An 18,650-nucleotide genomic window follows, 5' to 3' on the forward strand; every position below is an offset into this window, starting at 1 on the left:
TGAACTGAAATATGCGGTGCCTACTGCTTTATTTGTATTTATCACAACATGTAGTACAATAATCAAACAATAGTCATTATGCGTGTAGTATAGTTAGTGCTAGTAAGAAATATTGATTTTAAAAGATTAGCTAATTTAAAGACTAATCATTTTTTTAAAACATCACAGATTTACAACATTTTCCATCACAAAAAAAAACCCTACAAATGTCCTATTTTCTGCTGTTTAACACTAAATTAAATATAATCCGTCTATGCTTTATCATATATATCCCAACAGGAATATTAATAAATATTTTATGATTAGTACATTTTATTATGTTATTATTTGTTTCAACATTTATTTCAGACGTGCAATTTTAAAGCACTAATGGTTTGACACACCCAGTCCAGAAAAGAGCGGCCATTTTTCCATTTTTGTTGTATGTATACAAAAAAGAAAAAAGGACCAATTTTGATTGTCCTTAATCCCTTTTAGTTTTTGTTTTATAAAATGAAATACTAAGCGCAGCAGCTAATTCGTAAATACTTACATTTTCACAGTAAAAGTCACCGCAATAGAAAGACTGTAAGCAAGATGACTACACTCAGATTCATTTTCCTTCATCTATGTACACAGCAATACTCATTACTCGGTGCACTGTTGGATGCAATATAGTTAATAATATGCATATTAACCAAGGGAGAGGGGTATTCTTTCTGTGATGCGGCCCGGTACCAAATCGCCTGCGGCCCGGCAGTTGGGGACCTCTGGGTTAAGGGGATGCAGATAAACATGTTCACCATCTCTACCAGTAGGTGGCAGAATACGAGGGCAGCCAGACATAGCCGGTATCGGTAACCTCAAGGTTGTGCGTGTTGTGGCTTCACAAATGCTTTGCTGCATACCTCGGTTGTAACGAGTAGTTATTTCAGTCAAAGTTGCTCTTCTATCAGCTTGAATCAGTCGGCCCATTCTCCTCTGACCTCTAGCATCAACGAGGCATTTTCGCCCACAGGACTGCCGCATACTGGATGTTTTTCCCTTTTCACACCATTCTTTGTGAACCCTAGAAATGGTTGTGCGTGAAAATCCCAGTAACTGAACAGATGGTGAAATACTCAGACCGGCCCGTCTGGCACCAACAACCATGCCACGCTCAAAATTGCTTAAATCACCTTTCTTTCCCATTCTGACATTCAGTTTGGAGTTCAGCAGATTGTCTTGACCAGGACCACACCCCTAAATGCATTGAAGCAACTGCCATGTGATTGGTTGATTAGATAATTGCATTAATGAGAAATTGAACAGGTGTAATAATCCTTTATGTGAGTGTGTATATATATGCATTTTATTTTTATATTCATGTTTTGCCGCTATTTGATATACATCGAGATAAATGGGAAACATCTGTATAAAAATACACGGCATCAGGTTATATTGTTGCATTTCAAAATACATTTTTAGATACTAAGTTAGATAGTATTTACAACAAAAAGAGAGTAAGAATGGAATATGAATGTTATATTAGTGTAAATATAGCAAAGAGTCGGACTCAATGGTAAATCCTACATTTGTTGAAGGTCACTGTGACTGTATTTTGTTGCATCAGTCTTGTTTTTCTGTTTACTCAGGATCCCAAATCATAAGACATTGCAATAAGTTGTCACTTCAGTTTGGTGATTTAAAATGCAGAAAGCTAAAGTAACACACCAATGTTGTTTTTTTGTTTTAAAAGAAGAAACCCTGGGGAATAAGTGTTTAATTTCTATTGTTTTAAGCATTTTATTGACATAAGAACTCATCAATGTGAATGAATATATTTCTGAGCATTTCCTCCGTCACTCCACAGTTTTCTTCAAGTGTCTACAACAATATGTACAGTTGCACCAAATACCTCACGACACAGTCCTGTGGAATTCTTCTTTTCCCTTTTAAAACTCTCATTTGAGCGGAGAATAGATTTTATTAGCACAGTCCATGGACCACTTCCATCTAGACTCTGGATGTGAATCTACTCTGCTTTCATCCTTTGAGTTAACTGCTTATTTCTAATATGATAAATGCACCTTTCTAAACATTAATCATTAACATTATGGGACACTGTTGTGATTAAAAACACGAAGGATGAGTTAAACAGCGCGTTTGGTCCGTCAGTAAATTAATTAACTGGAAAAGGTGAAACATTTCCTGAACTCCTCTCGACCTCGTGGAGAAATAAAGTCAAATAATGTAGATACCGTCAGATAAAGTGCCACAGTGATGAATCTCAAGTCATCTCCGCATGTTGATTTGTATGGATGACAAATGCTTCATTTACCATAACCTGTTTCATCTGAACACAGAACACATTAAACATGGTCACGCGTCACCTCACAACAACAACTAAAAAGCACAGAGCATCTCCTGGGTGTTTCCTTCTCGTCTCACTCCCTCGAAAGGGCTGTCCGTCACCAAACACTCGGTATGAATACAGCGTTTGGCCGATGTGTTCCTGTGATCACACACGACCGGGGAACCTGCAGCTTCAGCCATCAGCATGCATCTGTCCTGCTTAGTTTTGAAAGGTGTAATCAAGTTGCATCGTGGGAAGTGAAGGATTCGCAGTTTTTGTGAATGTGCCATGCTAGAGACTGAAAGATAAGATTTGACCTTCTTTATGTCTCTAGCTTGAATGAGGGGCCACAGCATTGTGAGGGTCTCATCTTTACAGATTGTAAAGCCCTCACAGGCAAAGGTGTAGATTTGGGTCTATACTAAATAAATATACCAGAATTGAACACTAAACCACTGGAGTGCCCCTTTACATTCCATACAAAAATCTGCCATCACCCAATTTCAATTTAGATACTAAGACAAAATCTTGCAGCAAGTCCTCATGGAGCTTTCTGGTTAAAGAGATACATAAGACAACATGAGGAGATGGTGGTTTGATGTGGATTCCTGCGATGGCTCCGGCTGTACTTCCACCACGGTAAAGCCTTCAGTTTATGTCCCGTCCTCGTATGCACACTTCTAGCTTCATTTGCATTTTGACAGTTAACTGAGGAACAGTTGCTAACTCATTTCCCCGGCAGGCGTAGCAATGGAAACGGTGAATTATTCCATAGCCAGGTTTAGCTCTCATGGAATGGAGTTTTATTCTGAAAGGTAGTTTAACGTTGAGCGCGGTAAGCGGCAGCTACGTCGGAATCTGCGTTCAGATCAGCGACGTGTGATGATCAGAGTTCTTTGGTTTCTATTTTAGCGCTTTGTCCAGTCACAACTGTGACTGCTGTGGTTTGTTTTGTAGAGGCCTGACGTGGGCCTTTCAGGAGGAGTTAAATACATCGAGAATCTTAAGTACACGTGTCAGATATCCACAACGCATTTTTCTTTCTATTTTTTAACAAACACACTGAGTTGTGTTCCCCTTGAGGCATTGTTTAACTATTCGACTCCCTTTGCTTCATCCCCCAGTTTATCAGCTGTATCGCTACACAGGCGCGCTGGAAACGAGTGACACGTCACAGCTTCCTCTCTGCTTCCTCACAAGTTGACTCAAAGCATAGAATGGTTCCCTTGTCCTTTCACCTTTCCCTCCTAACAGCTTTAATTTAATTTCTAAAAGTAAAATCGACAGCCACGGATTAATCTGTGCTAACACGTCTGCTTAAATATTTATCTGCTATTTTCAAGGCACTTTGCATGTTCCGTCCATCCAGGGAGGAACAGATCGGCCCCCTGGATCGTTGTAAATGAAATCAGAGGGTGAATATCAACGACGGCAGCGCTGAACTGCACCAGCAAACACGAGCGGCGCCGCCGTCTCGCGAGACGGAGCGCAGGGACACCGAGTTGTGCCTCTGTGAGCAAAGCAGCCAGAGGAAGAGTTGTCCTAAAGAGCCACCGGCGTGGGGACTAAAGGAGGGTTCCAGCAGGATTCGAACTTGGAGTTTTATTTTCTCTCCCATTAATGTTAACGGTTACTTAAAAACAGCAAGACACATTCAATCTCCCTCCCACCAGCCCATTACAGGTAGAAATTATACTACTATAACAATACAAATATTTACACTTAATTCCCTGCGGCTTTTTTTCCTACAGATTGTCATATTTGAACTAAAAGCTAACATTAGCGACCACAGGCACTGCTAACAGTTCGACGCTAACCTGGTTTCCGATGTTAGTTATCGTTATCTTAGTACGGCTGCGGTTAGCTTGAGAGATGTTTTTAGTGATAAAACCAGAATATACAAATGAAATATTTTAAAATAAATTGTTTCCAGCCGACGGAAACCATTTCCGTCCCAATGACGGCGCTGGAGGAAAAGTTGAGGCACCACAGAGTTCAATACTTCATCTATTAGTAATAGCTACGCCGCTAGCAAGACTAACAAGCCTAGAACACATTAAAACAAAGGCTGTAACCCGCTCAACATTCCTACTTATCCCAGAGGCCGTTGATGCCAACTGAGCTTCCAATGGGACCCACCATCACTTTGCTAACTACCACCAAAATAAAAAGGGACGATATTTCACACTTGACGCTTTTAGAATGGCTGCTACCGCTGTTGCTAAATGCAAAGCCAAAATCCTTGAAATCATACTGGAACTTTCCTTTAATGTCCACTATGTGGGTACAACAAATACGGGCGAGAACACGTGAGAAGTGTACCGGATCTTACCAACTTATCCGTCGGACTATGGTGTGTGGAGCGCGACTTCAGTAGAAGGAACGGTGCATCGCGGCTAAATTCGCCGGAGGAGAGACTGTCGCTGTGAATCAGTTTATCCTCATTCCTCTCCAGACTGTACATGCAGATATGCTGACTTAGTGTCCTAGTTAGTGAGCTGGCCTGAGAGCTGTGGCTAAAGGCGGCGCGTGTATATGCGATATAAACAACCGAGGTAATGCGGTAACGCTCCTTCGTATCAGAGCGCTTGGCGTTCTTGCGGCGGCTGAGCAGAACTAAATGACTTGCAATGAGGGTTAAAATTACGCCGAGAAGCCCGAAGGCGCGGCCTCTCGGCGCCAGCGGGGCTCGGCAGCCTGACCCTGTGTCCGTTAACGTCTCTTGTGTCCGTCTTCTCTCCATGCTTCAGGCCTTCCCTGCCTTTACGTATGAGGGGATGGTGCCTCGCTGAGTCAGACCCTCAAAGCGCTTGTACGTGTAGTTGAGGAACACCCAATCCTTCGACTTGAAGTCCGGCTCCGTGGCGTTGGCTGTAGATGAACGCATGACAAGAGGAGGTGTTAATATTCTGCCACCTGAAGGGCAGTGCATCGTGTGAATGAAAAGGCCCCTTTAAAGCCGTTGAAGTGGACAGGGAGAGATCATTGTTGAGTATCGGCTTCAATCACCAATCATCGGCCTCACTCGTTCAGACAGGGAAGACATGCTCGCGTTTCCTGCTTTGGCTGCAGCGAGTGACGAACCTGGCTGAAGGATGTCCGATTCGGGGAAGTCGTCAAAGTTTGAGGTGTCGTCGATGCTCTTGATTTCGATGGAGATGGCTGCGGGACGCTCCCTGTGGGGACGAGACGCAGAAATCACAAACATTAAACTCGTGCTTTTGAGTTGAGCTAAATGATGGCATTTTCCTTAAATTGCTTTGACTAAATTGTCGGCTGATCTTCAAATCATGTTTTCAAGCATAGTTCTTTTTCTTTCTCTGCTCATTGATGGACTGTTTATTGTGTGCAGAGTATATCGCTGTCAACAGTACTGAGCACAGTTTATAGGCCTGCTGTCTTTTTGTGGTTGGAAATAAAATGTCAAATTTGGCTCGACAGAAACAAGACGCACAAGCAGCAGTTTCTGTTTCTATACATTTATTCCTTGATTTGGAAGCAGTAGATGTATGTTGCTGTTATTATGCAGCCTTTCAGAGGCTACATATTGGAAATGTTATTAACATTATTATTAATACTAATATTCTGTACAAAAGTAGCTGCAACAAGATTTACACTAAACATCTACATAATTAGATATACATCTTGATTTATTGGGAGAAATAACTATTCTGTATAAAATCAGACATTTGATGACGTCTGTCTGACAGGGGCCTAGTGTCCATGTAGTGTCCATGTACCTTATGTGCTCCCAGTCCACCGACTCAAAGAACTGATGACTCTTGATCTCCTCCACGCTCACAGCTCCAACCCTGTTCTCGGGATCAGTGCAATACCTGCAACACAAACACAGCATTGATAATATAACCGCACTGAAACCATCATGCAGTAATGGGACATTAGGCCGGTCATTCACCGCCCGCTCAAAATGAAAGAGCATCTTTCCATACTTTAATATCAAGTCTTTGGCCCTCTCTGAGATGGGGACTTCGGGTGGGAAGACAAGGGTCTCCTTCCAGTTCATCACCTTCCTGTACGTCTCCTGTGGCGTCTCAGAGCAGAAGGGCGGGTAACCTGAACACAGCCAACAACCATTGAGACGTAGGGCAATACAACCTGCAGGAGTCCACTGAAGATTCATTTTAAGTCGTGAGTCAATCTGCCATGTTGTTCTGTTAATATTATGTGATAGTTCTGCTCCTTTGTAGTGAGGTTGTTGTACCACCTATAATCAGTGCATCACATGCAATAGATAGTTAACAACAGTACTAGTAAAGGGAAGTACTGCTGTGTAGTAGCAGAAGCGAAGCTCCCAAATATAAAAATCAGTGTTTAATCAGTGCTCACCGCTCTACTACGGCACCAGACTTTTCCATTAATGCACTCTTCAAAGCAACCAGACCAGGTAAATCTGAACCAACTAACCCTTTAAATGACAAAAGACTAAAAACTAATGGTGGAAGCAACTTCTGTGTTCTGCCTGGTAACACTGGTGGGTGTCTGGCTTTGAAAGAAGCGCAGTAACGGATTCGGGTCAGTAAGGTGGTGAAAATATTCAAAATATAGCGTACATTTTTTTTATAGGTGGCAGAAAACATATGTCTGCTTCTCAAACCACCTACTGTTGTCAGTGCTCGGACTATGGAGAAGTTCCTCATACATGATACAACCGCATTTCAAATCAATCAAACTATCCCTTTGAGACATTTCAAACATTATTTCAATCTGTGATTTCTTTTTCCAGATTTATCTGATTTACTTCTCAGTGTTCGTCTTCATACGGGCAAACACATGCTTACCGATGAGCATTTCGTACATGATGACCCCCAGAGACCACCAGTCACACAGTTTGTTGTACCCCGTCTGCAAGAAGACTTCAGGAGCAATGTAGTCCGGAGTTCCCACAGTAGAATACGCCTAAAAGTCACAGGCAGATAGAAGCAGAAGGCTCTGGGTTGGAAAAATATTTACTCAAAATCTGACCGGTAAAACGGACTTCAACGGGTTCCAGTCAGGTTGATGATTTTACATTAAGTTAACCAGAATCTAGAGAAAGCTACATTTAAATTTTGCCTTTCTTCACTTCTTATACTCCTACCAGCTGTCTCCGGTTCTTCTTCCAGGTTTCTGCTTTCCTCTTGGAGTTCATGTTTTGAAAAGCTGTAGGAGGGCGGAGAGTAACGAAAGGTAAAGCCGGTGAAGACCAAAGTTGTGTCTGAGATAACGCGATTGAAGTTACCACTTAATTACACAACAGTGACATGCATCTAGTGTCATCAATGTTCGGCGTTTCTTGCTATTTTTTTGTGAACCCACAGAAATCGCTGGGCGGGTTGTGCGTCAGGTTCCTGTAGAATTCTGTGCGATGAGCCTTCTTCAGTCCTGTACAGAGGCCAAAATCGGACAGCTTCACATGTCCCTGAGAGCAAACGCACAATAGAGTGAGTCTCACACAGTTAGAGCGCTGTGCGGCGTGTGCGTTCCCGAGGCTCACCCTGGAGTCCAGCAGCAGGTTGTCAGGTTTGATGTCTCTGTGGATGAAGCCCAGCTGGTGGATGGAGTCGATGGCCAGGACCGTCTCGGCGATGTAGAACTGGGTGGCCTCTTCGGACAGAGTGTCCTTCTTCATCAGCAGGGTCATCATGTCGCCTGGCAACAAAGGCAGAGGTTAGGCGCAACATGTTGGTCTGTTCTGCTCACGTCACAGCGCTTCCTCAGTTCAATAAACTTCGGTTTTAAAACACACTCAACATACTGATGACCTCGAACGCTAACAAATGGATCCGTACGCACCTCCAGGCAGGAACTCCATGATGAGGTAAAGGTTCCTCTTGTCTTGAAAGCTGTAGAACATCTTGACCACCCAGGCGCCGTCCGCCTCCACCAGAATATCCCTCTCTGCACGGATATGGGCAACCTGCAGGGAGACAAAGGACAGCGTGAGACGCCGACGACACGGAGAGCACGAAGCATCGTTCTGCGCCACCGAGGCCGACCTGTTCCTTCTCCAGCATGTCGGCCTTTCGCAGGATCTTCATGGCGTAGATGTGCCCAGTGTCTTTCTTCTGCACCAAACGGACCTGAGGGAGACGACACCACAGTTGAGTTCATGAGGAAAGCCGATGGGATTAGCTGTGATAAGAAGACAACGATTGTGCTTTTATTTCTAGAATCAGGTCACGGTTCTCCAGGACTATGCGTTATACCGGTTTCAAATTTCCTCACAGTATGAATTTTTCATGTACCGTCATACCATAAGTGCAACAACTGTAGTCTCTCTTTGGCAGGCAGATAAATATATTGTTCACCACTCAGCGCTGTAGGCGCAGCGGTCGGGTCAACTTACTCTTACGTATATTGAGGGAGTCATGGTTATGATTTAAGAGGAACGATTAATAACCCAAAATTAACCACGACACCACAGTTTGTGGCACAAACACTAATAATTGTACATTTATAAAATGACACCGCCGAACTGCATGCTGGGTACAGCTCGCCCGCTATCACAACAAGAAGCTCCGTTGCTACATTAAAACAGGGAAAAGAGCGATGCAGGAGGATCAACTAAACAGAGATGCACCAACACAACCTGTGCCCAAGAGATGAGCTGCGTGGGGTTTGGATGGTATTTGGTATTTTTGGCCATTTCCGCTCAGAGTTAATTTTGCCAGCTATTTTTGATTTAGTCTTAGTCTTCAGACAAAAAATGCATATTAGTTTTAGTCCCATTTAATAGCCATATTAAACTCCTTTTCTTCCCTTCTCAGGCCCAGGGACCCCCTTGTTGTGTCTACAGCTGCATAATAGTCTAGCTTGCAGTACTTCGTTGTCCATTAGATGTCCCTCCTAGGACAGGTCTATAACTTTTTGACTCGGGCCACAGTGGGTTGTAAAATGTGACAGAGGAGCCGGGCCAAGAACAAATGGTTGAAGTGTTTGTTTGAGCGAATATAACTGACGTGTGAAAAATCATTACATGAAAGGATTTGGATTTTAACAAATAGCAAAGCATTGGCAAAAAATTGGCAAAGGTGTAACAACTTCATGAGGACCAGGGATCTAAACGCAACACTTTGTTGTCTTTGTCTGTTTACTTGCATTGCTTTTGACACGGCCACCTGTCACGTGTGTTGGCGCCTCTATGTTGCTTAGTAACGAACGTACGGTGGCCGAGGCGGTTTAACACCGTCTTCTCACGATGTGGCGTGTGAACTATAGTTGAAATGCGTGAGGCTTCAGAACCTGCAATGAGTGTATTATGTTACACGTGTTTGTGACGGAGCGTCTCATCCACCGAGGAAACGCTGCCTGCCGTCGCCAGAAAACAGAGCAGAAAGGGCCGACAGTCTCTAAAACGGGTCTTCATGTTTCTGCGAAGCAGCGCGGCTTCAGCCTGCTAACAGTCAGCTAAACCGAGACAGCTGAGCTAAACTAACGAAGCCACATTCAAACTCGCCGAAGCGTAAAATAGTCGTCGCGGTCCGTAGTCGGTGCACAAGAACCACCGATGCGAGCGCGCGTTCTGGGTTCGTGGGTGACGTCATCATGGCGCGTTAATTACCGCCGTACTTTGCCAGTCTGTTGTCTGTCAGCTGCGTGCGAATTTAGGGGGAAAAAGTATCGTGACTTCGTCAACCACCAACATGTTCGTCTCGTCTCGTTAACGAAAGTTGGAATAGATTTAGTCATAGTTTTTATTTTTTAAGATCGTTTTCGTCACGTCTTAGTCTCGTCTTAGTCATGGAAAAAAGGTTCGTTAACAAACATTTTTCGTCATAGTTTTCGTCGACGAAATTAACACTGCCTCCGCTGTACCTCTCCAAAAGCCCCCCGTCCGATAACTTTAAGAGACTCAAAGTCATCCAAGCCAAGTCGCGTCCGCTTCAGTCGCAAGAACTCGGTCTCCTTACGGGCGTGCTGCGAGCGCCGCATGACTTTCTGCCAAACACAGGAGGACAGACGGGAAGTCAATGGAGGACGTGAGAAAGATTAAAAAACGTGTTTGTGGTCCGTCAAGGAGACGACAAAGCTAATGGTACCTCGTCATCTGGCAGGCCCTCCTCGTCCATGGCCTTCTCCAGCTTCTTCTGCCTGAGAACGATACAATATTACAGACACTATGAACAGCTGAATGTGGGCCGAAAACCCTGCCTCTCGTTTCACAACACACGTTTCGCAAGGACAGACTACATCGCTTAAAGACGTCTTGAAAATGTTCATTGGCAGGTGTGAGAGTGAGCCAGCTGTCTCCTCCATGTTACCTGGACTGTAGATCAGTTCTACAGGTAATCTGAGAACACAACAGGTAGATTATGGGACGCCCTTGTTGCTTTAAACAGCTCTATTAACACGCAAGGAGTGACTATGGGGCCGGGCTCATGCATTGTGGTAAAGATTGTCCGGTTATTAATAAGAGTATGACGGCCAGGTGACTTTGAATGTTGAGTGATATATCAACGAATGCAACATTGCGCATGTGTTTCGTGTATAGAGATTTACGATTTGGCCGTCACATTGTATGCCACCTCCTCTCGCTGGAGGAGGAGTGACGACCTTCTTTCTCTCAAGGCGTGTGCCGTTTGTAACGACAGCGGCATTACGCCAACAGGGTGGATGCGGAGCCGTCAGTTTTTGTCTGGAGCCGGCCTTAATGGAACCCGTTTGCCTGTCATTGACAGCGAGGGAGGGAGCGAGTGATTACACCAGCCGACGTTGAGCCACAATGTTGTTGACGTCTTTGTAGTCGTGCCTCACGGTTGTCACCAAGTTGCAGTTCACATCAACGTCTCTCCAAAGTATTAAAGAGTTTTGGCCAACAACGCGTTTGTGCGGAATGTCTCGGTGACCTTTGACCAGCAACATCTACATCACTTCTTTCTCCCTTGAGTCCAGGTGGACGCGTTACCTCATCTCGCGCTCCTCGTGCTGGGTGAGCAGGGTGCTGTAGAAGTTCTCCAGCGTCAGCTTGGCCACAGTCACCCTCTCTCGGGTGTGGTTACTCATGGGAAGGGTGGCAGCGGTCTCTCCCGTCATGGCCACACCCTCCTGCGAGACGACAGGAAATCAATTCAGTCTCCTGCTCACCCTTTAGAGGGGCGTTTTACCTGGAAGCCCATGATGCATCAGTTCAGCATCAACATTGTGACGTGCCAATGCGCTGTAGTCACATTGCAACACCGGGCAATGGAAAGTTAAGCAGATTCACTTAAACCAGTAATGCTTCTGCAACTTCTATTTTGCTGCTTCATAGAAAACTTTAATGGGTCTCATTTTTCCCTGACAAATCTCCAAGGAACGTCTGTCTGATAGAACGTGATTTGGGTCGTAGGGGAGTGATAGCAGCCTCTGCATGAACAATCACAGTCAATTCATCAAACAACCCAAGAATGCCTGAATGGGAGAAAAAAAAAAAGAAGAGATGGTTTTTGCAAAAGGTTGTATGGAAATATTCTAATCTCCTTGTGAAAAGTCCTGTATTTATTGTTATAATGGTAAATAATGCATGTTTCAGAAAAGAAATCCAAGCAGCAACGGATATATAACGGATAATTTGGATTTATTACGTTGTGTGTCAAGCTTTGAAGATGCTAAATCCTAGACCCATAATTCAATTTCATAGCTGCTTTCCTCGACCTTCCACTCCAAACAAATACCTACAAAGATAATTTCTTCAGATATAAAAAGGTGCCGTCTAGAAATATTTTTGCAGGCTGAGCACTACTATTCATCTATAATAGATTAAATGATTACATTACATGTAATTTAGCTGACGCTTTTATCCAAAGCGACTTACAATAAGTGCATTCAACCATAGGGTACAAACTCAGAAGAACAAGAAAGTGCAATTTCCTCAAATAAGTCAATTTACAATTTGCTATAGATAAGTGGCGTTACAAGTACAATTTAAGTGCAACAATTTGTTAGTCTTTAGTCGAGGTAGAGTCTGAAGAGGTGTGTCTTTAGTTTGTGGCGGAGGGTGTGAAGGCTCTCTGTGGTCCTGGTGTCTTCAGAGAGCTCGTTCCACCATTTCGGAGCAAGGACAGCAAAGAGTCGTGATCTAGTCGAGTGTTTTGCTCTCAGTGAGGGAGGGACGAGCAGTTTAGCAGATGCAGAGCGGAGAGTGCGGGTCGGGATGTAGGGTTTGACCATGTCCTGGATGTAAGCTGGACCCGATCCATTCACAGCATGGTAGGTGAGCACCAATGTTTTGAACTGGATGCGGGCGGCCACCGGTAGCCAGGGAAGAGAGCGGAGGAGTGGAGTAGTGTGGGAGAATTTCGGAAGGTTAAAGACCAGTCGAGCTGCTGCATTCTGGATGAGCTGCAGAGGTCGAATGGCGGTGGCAGGGAGACCAGCCAGGAGGGAGTTGCAGTAGTTCAGGCGTGAGATGACAAGAGCCTGAATCAGTACCTGCGCTGCTTTCTGAGTGAGAAGGGGACGTATTCTCCTGATGTTGTAGAGCGTGTATCTACAGGATCGTGTTGTCGCAGTGATGTTGGGAGTCAGGGAGAGTTGGCTGTCGAGTGTGACGCCGAGGTTCCTTGCGGTCAAAGTGGGCGTTAGCACGGAGTTGCCAAAGTTGACCGTCAAGAGAATCTTTTCCCGGAAGGAGAAGTAGTTCAGTCTTGTCAGGGTTGATTTTCAGATGGTGAGCGGACATCCACTGAGAGATGCCACCTGGGTGTCCGAGTGAGGAGAATTAGTTGGGTGTCATCGGCATAGCTGTGGTAGGAGAAGCCATGCGAGTGAATGACAGCGCCGAGAGAGTTGGTGTAGAGCGAAAAGAGGAGGGGACCCAGGACGGAACCCTGAGGAACTCCAGTAGTAAGAGGACAAGGTTCCGACACAGATCCTCGCCAGGTTACCCAGTAGGTGCGGCCGTCAAGGTAGGATGAGAGGAGGGAGAGAGCAGAGCCTGAGACACCAAGTTTCTGAAGAGAGGAAATAAGGATCTGGTGGTTGACCGTGTCAAATGCAGCGGAGAGGTCCAGAAGGCTGAGGACAGAGGAGAGAGAGGCGGCTCTAGCAGTGTGGAGTTGCTCTGAGACAGCAAGGAGAGCAGTCTCTGTGGAATGGCCTGCCTTGAAGCCTGACTGGTGGGGGTCAAGGAGGTTGTTATGGTGGAGATAGGAGGAGAGTTGGTTAAAGATCGCACGTTCAAGGGTTTTGGACAAAAAGGGAAGAAGAGAGGCCGGTCTGTAGTTGTTTTCTTCAGAAGGGTTGAGAGTAGGTTTCTTCAGGAGAGGGTTAACTCTTGCCTCCTTCAGAGAATTGGTAAAACAGCTAGATAACAGAGCATTGTTGATGAGACAGGTGAGGAAAGGAAGAAGGTCAGATGCGATAGATTGTAGAAGATGTGATGGAATGGGGTCAAGAGGGCAGGTGGTCGGACGGGCAGAGGTTGCTAGGGTAAGAATTTGGTTAGGAGACACAGGGGTGAAAGAGGAAAGTGAGGGCAATAGAGGTGAAGTCAGTGGGACGCAAGAAGTAGGAGGTGGCTTTGAGAAAGAGAAGCGTATGTCAGCTATTTTCTTGGTAAAGTAGTTGATAAAGTCACCCGGAAGAAGGGTGGAGGGGGAAGGAGGACTAGGGGCTTCGAGGAGGTTGGAGAGGGTTAGAAAATGAAGATTCAATTCTGGATTGGTAGAAAGAGCTTTTGGCAGCAGAGATAGAAGCAGAAAAAGAGGAGAGAAGAGATTGAAACTCAAGCATGTCATCAGGTTGTTTATATTTACGCCATCTCCTTTCCGAGAACTGATCATATAACGTGTGACAACGGTTGAGTGCACTTTTAAATTTATTAAACTGCTTTAGACTTTCATAATCTATACATTAGCTATCCAACACTACAGGGTAACCAAGGGCCTTTCTTTTTTTAAATGTCAATGAGATCAGCTCCGAAGCCAAAACCTGACAAGAGTCAGATCCCTGGTACTAAAATATTCCTGTGACCCCCAGAACGAGGACAGGGAATTATGTTCCAGGACCCAATCAGTGACGTCTCCACTGATCTCCCTCAGTATGCCGTCCTCTGCATCTTTACTAATCTCTGATAATATCAAACTGTCCAAGAACGATTCTGGGACAAGTCACCTGACCTGAGGAGGACCTGCGACCTTTCTCTTTTTCATATAAGAGCAGCAGTGAGGTTCTCATTCATGCAAACTGCTTTCTCCAAAAAAAGGCACATATGGACATCTTCGATTTAAGGTGCAGTCTCAGTGTGGGCGGGTGGAACGCCATCAGACACAGCAGACTTGATAAGATCCCGCTGATATCAGAGACAAGAGCCATGTTTCATCTATTTTCTGGGCCGCGACAAAGATGCATCCTGACTTCTGAGAACCACTTTTTCTTAGTCCAAGTCAGAAATAGTAGATTCATACGCTTTGGGCATAAACAGCAGTGCCATACAGAAGCTTAGCCAGCTAATCCTTATGACTATGTTTGTATTCTTAATCACACATTGTCTAAAGTCAATATTGAAAATGCTTGGGGTCGTGTTTCTTTGCCGCCTGAGGAGAATTCAATAGTAACTCTTTTGCTCCGTTGTTGATCACCACCAAATTGTGAGGAAAATATCCATCTCTTCCGTCGCTGCATGCTCCACTATGTTCACAGTCGACGGTCATTTGCAAATATTGATGATTATAGCTATCAAATCCTATTAAAGCACAAAATGCTTTAACGGGTCTGTGCAGATCTCAAGACATTTAAAGGGGATTAGCTGGGGATTAGCTTGCGAGGAAGAAACTTGACTCAAGGAGACTAAAAGCTTTTTCATGACATTAACTATAAAGTGAGGAGCTGCTGGATAGACCGCATCTTTTTTATGCATTACCTGATGGCGTCAAAGTTAAGATTTTGGATTTGGAGAAAGTTGTTAATGGATATTTTTGATCATAGGAGCAAAGTGAATATTGAAAATGGGAGTCACGCCCCTTCGGCGTTCACACTTGCTGGCTTGGATTGCGTTTTGTGCTCGTTTCCCCACCTACGTGGCCAACGCCAGGTCCTTGGACACAGTCTGAGGGGAATCGGTTTGGCCTGAAGTTCCCCAGATCCACCCGCCTGCTAAACAAACACGGCCACACCGCTCAGGCACTCTTAAGGAAGCCACTACATCAGCAAGGCCACTATTTGACTAAAGCATGCAGCCCGACTGGGTCCTCATCGGTCACGCCAAAACTGGAATCCACAAATATAAGTGACTGGGACCAAGGCTCAGATGTGTTGTGAGAGTGTGCTTGCTCGCACGCGCACACACACACACACACACACACACACACACACACACACACACACACACACTTTCCTACAAGTACTGTAAGTGACTGCACAGGAAACCCTTTTCCATCCTGAATGAAAGGACTCAGTCATGACGCCGGTGGAAGGAATGGTGGGACGCTGGCTCACACACACACACACACACACACACACACACACACACACACACACACACACACACCTGTTACAAAAATAACATATTGTCAACAAATGTTATTTTTTCTTGTTTCACGGTGACGTTGTTTTGCTGAGAACGCAATGGGGTGTATTGATTATACAGTAATAACACATATATAATACATCATATAACGTTGTAGTGTGTTTAATCAGTAGTAATATGCTTCAATGTCAAATAAAAGCCAAAATATTGATTCATGTCAGATATATTGACAGGTGTGTTGTGTTGATGTTAAACATTAAGATATTTGTCAATGTAGAACTTACTTATAAATAAAAGCGTGTCGTGACGTTAATCGTGGTGCTTTTCACGCAGCGTGGCGGAAGCCGGAGAAGACGCACCTGCGCGGAGTTAAACCAGCTAACTCACCGCACGTCAACCGAACTCACCCGCATTTAAACATTTGGTGCCAACCCGCTGTTGCCTGCCACACGGTGACCGCCACTACCAATATGACGTTTTTTAAAGCACAGCCGTGTGTAAATACTAGCAGGTCACTTACAGACGTGTGCGGTGCTAACGCTAGCTGGCTAACGGGTCGCTACATTCTCTTTTCTCTGTCTGGCAGGTTCCTGTGACTAATCCAACGGCACTCAAATCAAATAAAACAAATGCCCCTTACCTCCGCGTCCTGCTCCAGATTAGATGATTGGCTTGCCGCCACCACACGATATAACAGAATAACCCTGTGATTGTTCTGCCTAATATTTCGGCAGCGCGCGGCTGGAGGCTCCAGACACAGACCCCCTTCAGAGCATCTTATCCGGCTGCCCAGTAAACATCGCCGACATCAACGGCAAATCATACAGAATGTGCCGTGACGGAGACAGAATGCTAACCGGAAATCATTTTAATGTTTTCTCTTCTTTACATTTGTTGTCCCTGACCACGGATTTCGGGGCCTCGGTCGCCTCTATCGCTAATAAAAATATATGAAATAAGCAGAGGGGCTTCCTGGGACCGTCGGACCTCAATCTGACGCTTGGAGCGCGTAATGGCGCAGCGTTTGATCGACGTCGGCAAGAACCAATCAGCGATGAAGAAAAGGAGCCGTGGTTTACACTGGCCAATCACATTTGCAATATTCATAAGAATGATGCGATCTTCCGCCAATGAGAGCATCTGAACCGCTCCGCGAGCTGCCCAGGACGCAGGTTAATTTGGTTAGCAAGCATCTGCAGCTATGAAAGACTGTGATGTTTCTATAGCAGCAGTAAGCGTTTACACATTGATATGCTCAATGCTATGCTCAATGCTAACCATTAAAAAATAACTTATATCATTGGCATTTTGGGATCACGTGACACAAGCAACACAAGTAATTCATTAATGAGTAGCAAATGCCATGTGAACTACGATCCAAGGTCACTAAAAGGTCACATTGTGATGAGACTAGAAATTGCTACTTGTGAACTGCAATAGTTGACTGAGGGATGTTTAACAGGAGAAGACGTGTAGAGGAATGATTACCAGTACAAGTTAACCAGCCTAGAACATTTCAAGATGACTGCACCTTGTTTGGCAAAGAAATGTGTAAAACGCTTCATTGTTACATAAAAGGTTTTGTCATTGTAATACAGAAATTCCAGAGGAAACAGGCCTGTTTCCTCCGATCCCTTTCCTCACCCTAATGTTTGACTCCCTGTTAACCAAGAGGAGAAAGAAGAGGTGTGTGTGCAGTTAATCGAAAGTCAACTAATTACAGCAGAATAAAAACAACAAACTGGTGCTGAAAAGCGGTGAAGGTTGTGGATCTCCTTATTTGGACGTGTCCAGTGCTTTTACTGGGAGAGCAGTGATGTCATGTCGACGTGCACGGATGAGGGCGCGCCCTGCTAACACGTCTGGGTGTGGTGTCCAGCAAACAAGCCTGTTTTTGTATTCCTCACATCAGCGGTGCCCACTGAGCTGTAACACAGCACCTATATTTAGATTGGGTCTATAAACTCTGTGGCGTGGAGCCCGGACTAAACACCGCTGAGACACTTTTTTTATTTAGGACGCACGCCACACCAACACTGATGTGTGAAGAGCATTTTAGTTGGACAGTTCACCAAGCATGTTTCTTTCTTCAAGTCAGAGAACACAGAAACGCTATTTTATTGAATAAACAGTTCAATAGTTGGACATTAATATGTATCTTCCTATTTTATAGATGACTTTGGCACCAACCGGGTCATCTCTAGCTATCTTTGAGATGTTATTAAAGAATGGTTGAGGGATCTAGATATCAAAATAACATTATACAATTTAATTGGTAGGGTTTACAAAACAGAACTCTAAAATTATTTTTTTCCACCCGTAATTTTCTGATATCTACTATTGAATATTAAATTGGCCAGTTCCCATATAGGTCTATATCAGCAGCCCTCTTCCAAATGATACCCCTTGATACTTCGTTATCTTTTAGAATCGTACTCCCTTAGTCCTCTCAAACCTTCTGAAATAGAAAAGAAAAAAAAAACTGTTTTTGAAGTTGTTACGAAAACACATACGTGTTCCAATAGTGAAAATTAGATAACTTCTATAAGGCACACCAGAAGGGATCCATCATATCATTTTGGAGACTTCATACTTTGTGTGATATCATGATTCATTGTTTGTATATTTGAGGAAATATGTAGCGTAAGAGTAGCACGATGAACAAACAACAATTTAGGACATACTTTCCAATAAAGCGTCCCAGCTATGTTGTGGAATATACTGTTAAAATGTTGCATGGACTTTAGATTTGAATTGACATTTTTAAAACAAATATACATTTGTGGGAAATTGCTTGTAAGCACCACCGTCACAATAAATATCCTTCGAGTTGCAGAGATAAATCCTCCAATCGAATCACAAAACAAACGTGTGTGACACAAAATTCAA

General features: G+C 44.3%; 1 protein-coding gene across 4 annotated transcripts; it reads right to left on the bottom strand.

Annotated features, from left to right (window-relative positions):
• Window positions 1-1,739: 1,739 nt before the first annotated feature.
• Window positions 1,740-16,826, bottom strand: LOC120817202 (serine/threonine-protein kinase 38-like). Of its 4 annotated transcripts, none has more exons than XM_040173134.2 (14): window positions 16,402-16,826; window positions 11,220-11,359; window positions 10,354-10,405; window positions 10,130-10,252; window positions 8,311-8,394; window positions 8,108-8,231; window positions 7,809-7,963; window positions 7,631-7,733; window positions 7,413-7,474; window positions 7,114-7,231; window positions 6,265-6,388; window positions 6,055-6,150; window positions 5,399-5,490; window positions 1,740-5,185 (listed from the first exon to the last, which is right to left on the bottom strand). In XM_040173134.2, the coding sequence occupies exons 2-14, from the start codon at window positions 11,345-11,347 to the stop codon at window positions 5,061-5,063; spliced, it is 1,386 nt and encodes a 461-aa protein (XP_040029068.1). In that variant the 5' UTR covers window positions 11,348-11,359; window positions 16,402-16,826; the 3' UTR covers window positions 1,740-5,060. The 4 variants fall into 4 exon arrangements, with proteins under 4 accessions (XP_040029068.1, XP_040029067.1, XP_077957106.1 ...); XM_040173133.2 differs by having other exon boundaries at window positions 5,324-5,490; XM_078100980.1 differs by lacking the exon at window positions 11,220-11,359 and having other exon boundaries at window positions 16,402-16,778.
• Window positions 16,827-18,650: the final 1,824 nt, after the last annotated feature.

Source organism: Gasterosteus aculeatus, chromosome 4, assembly GCF_964276395.1.
Source record: "Gasterosteus aculeatus chromosome 4, fGasAcu3.hap1.1, whole genome shotgun sequence".
NCBI classification, from domain to species: Eukaryota; Metazoa; Chordata; class Actinopteri; order Perciformes; family Gasterosteidae; genus Gasterosteus; species Gasterosteus aculeatus.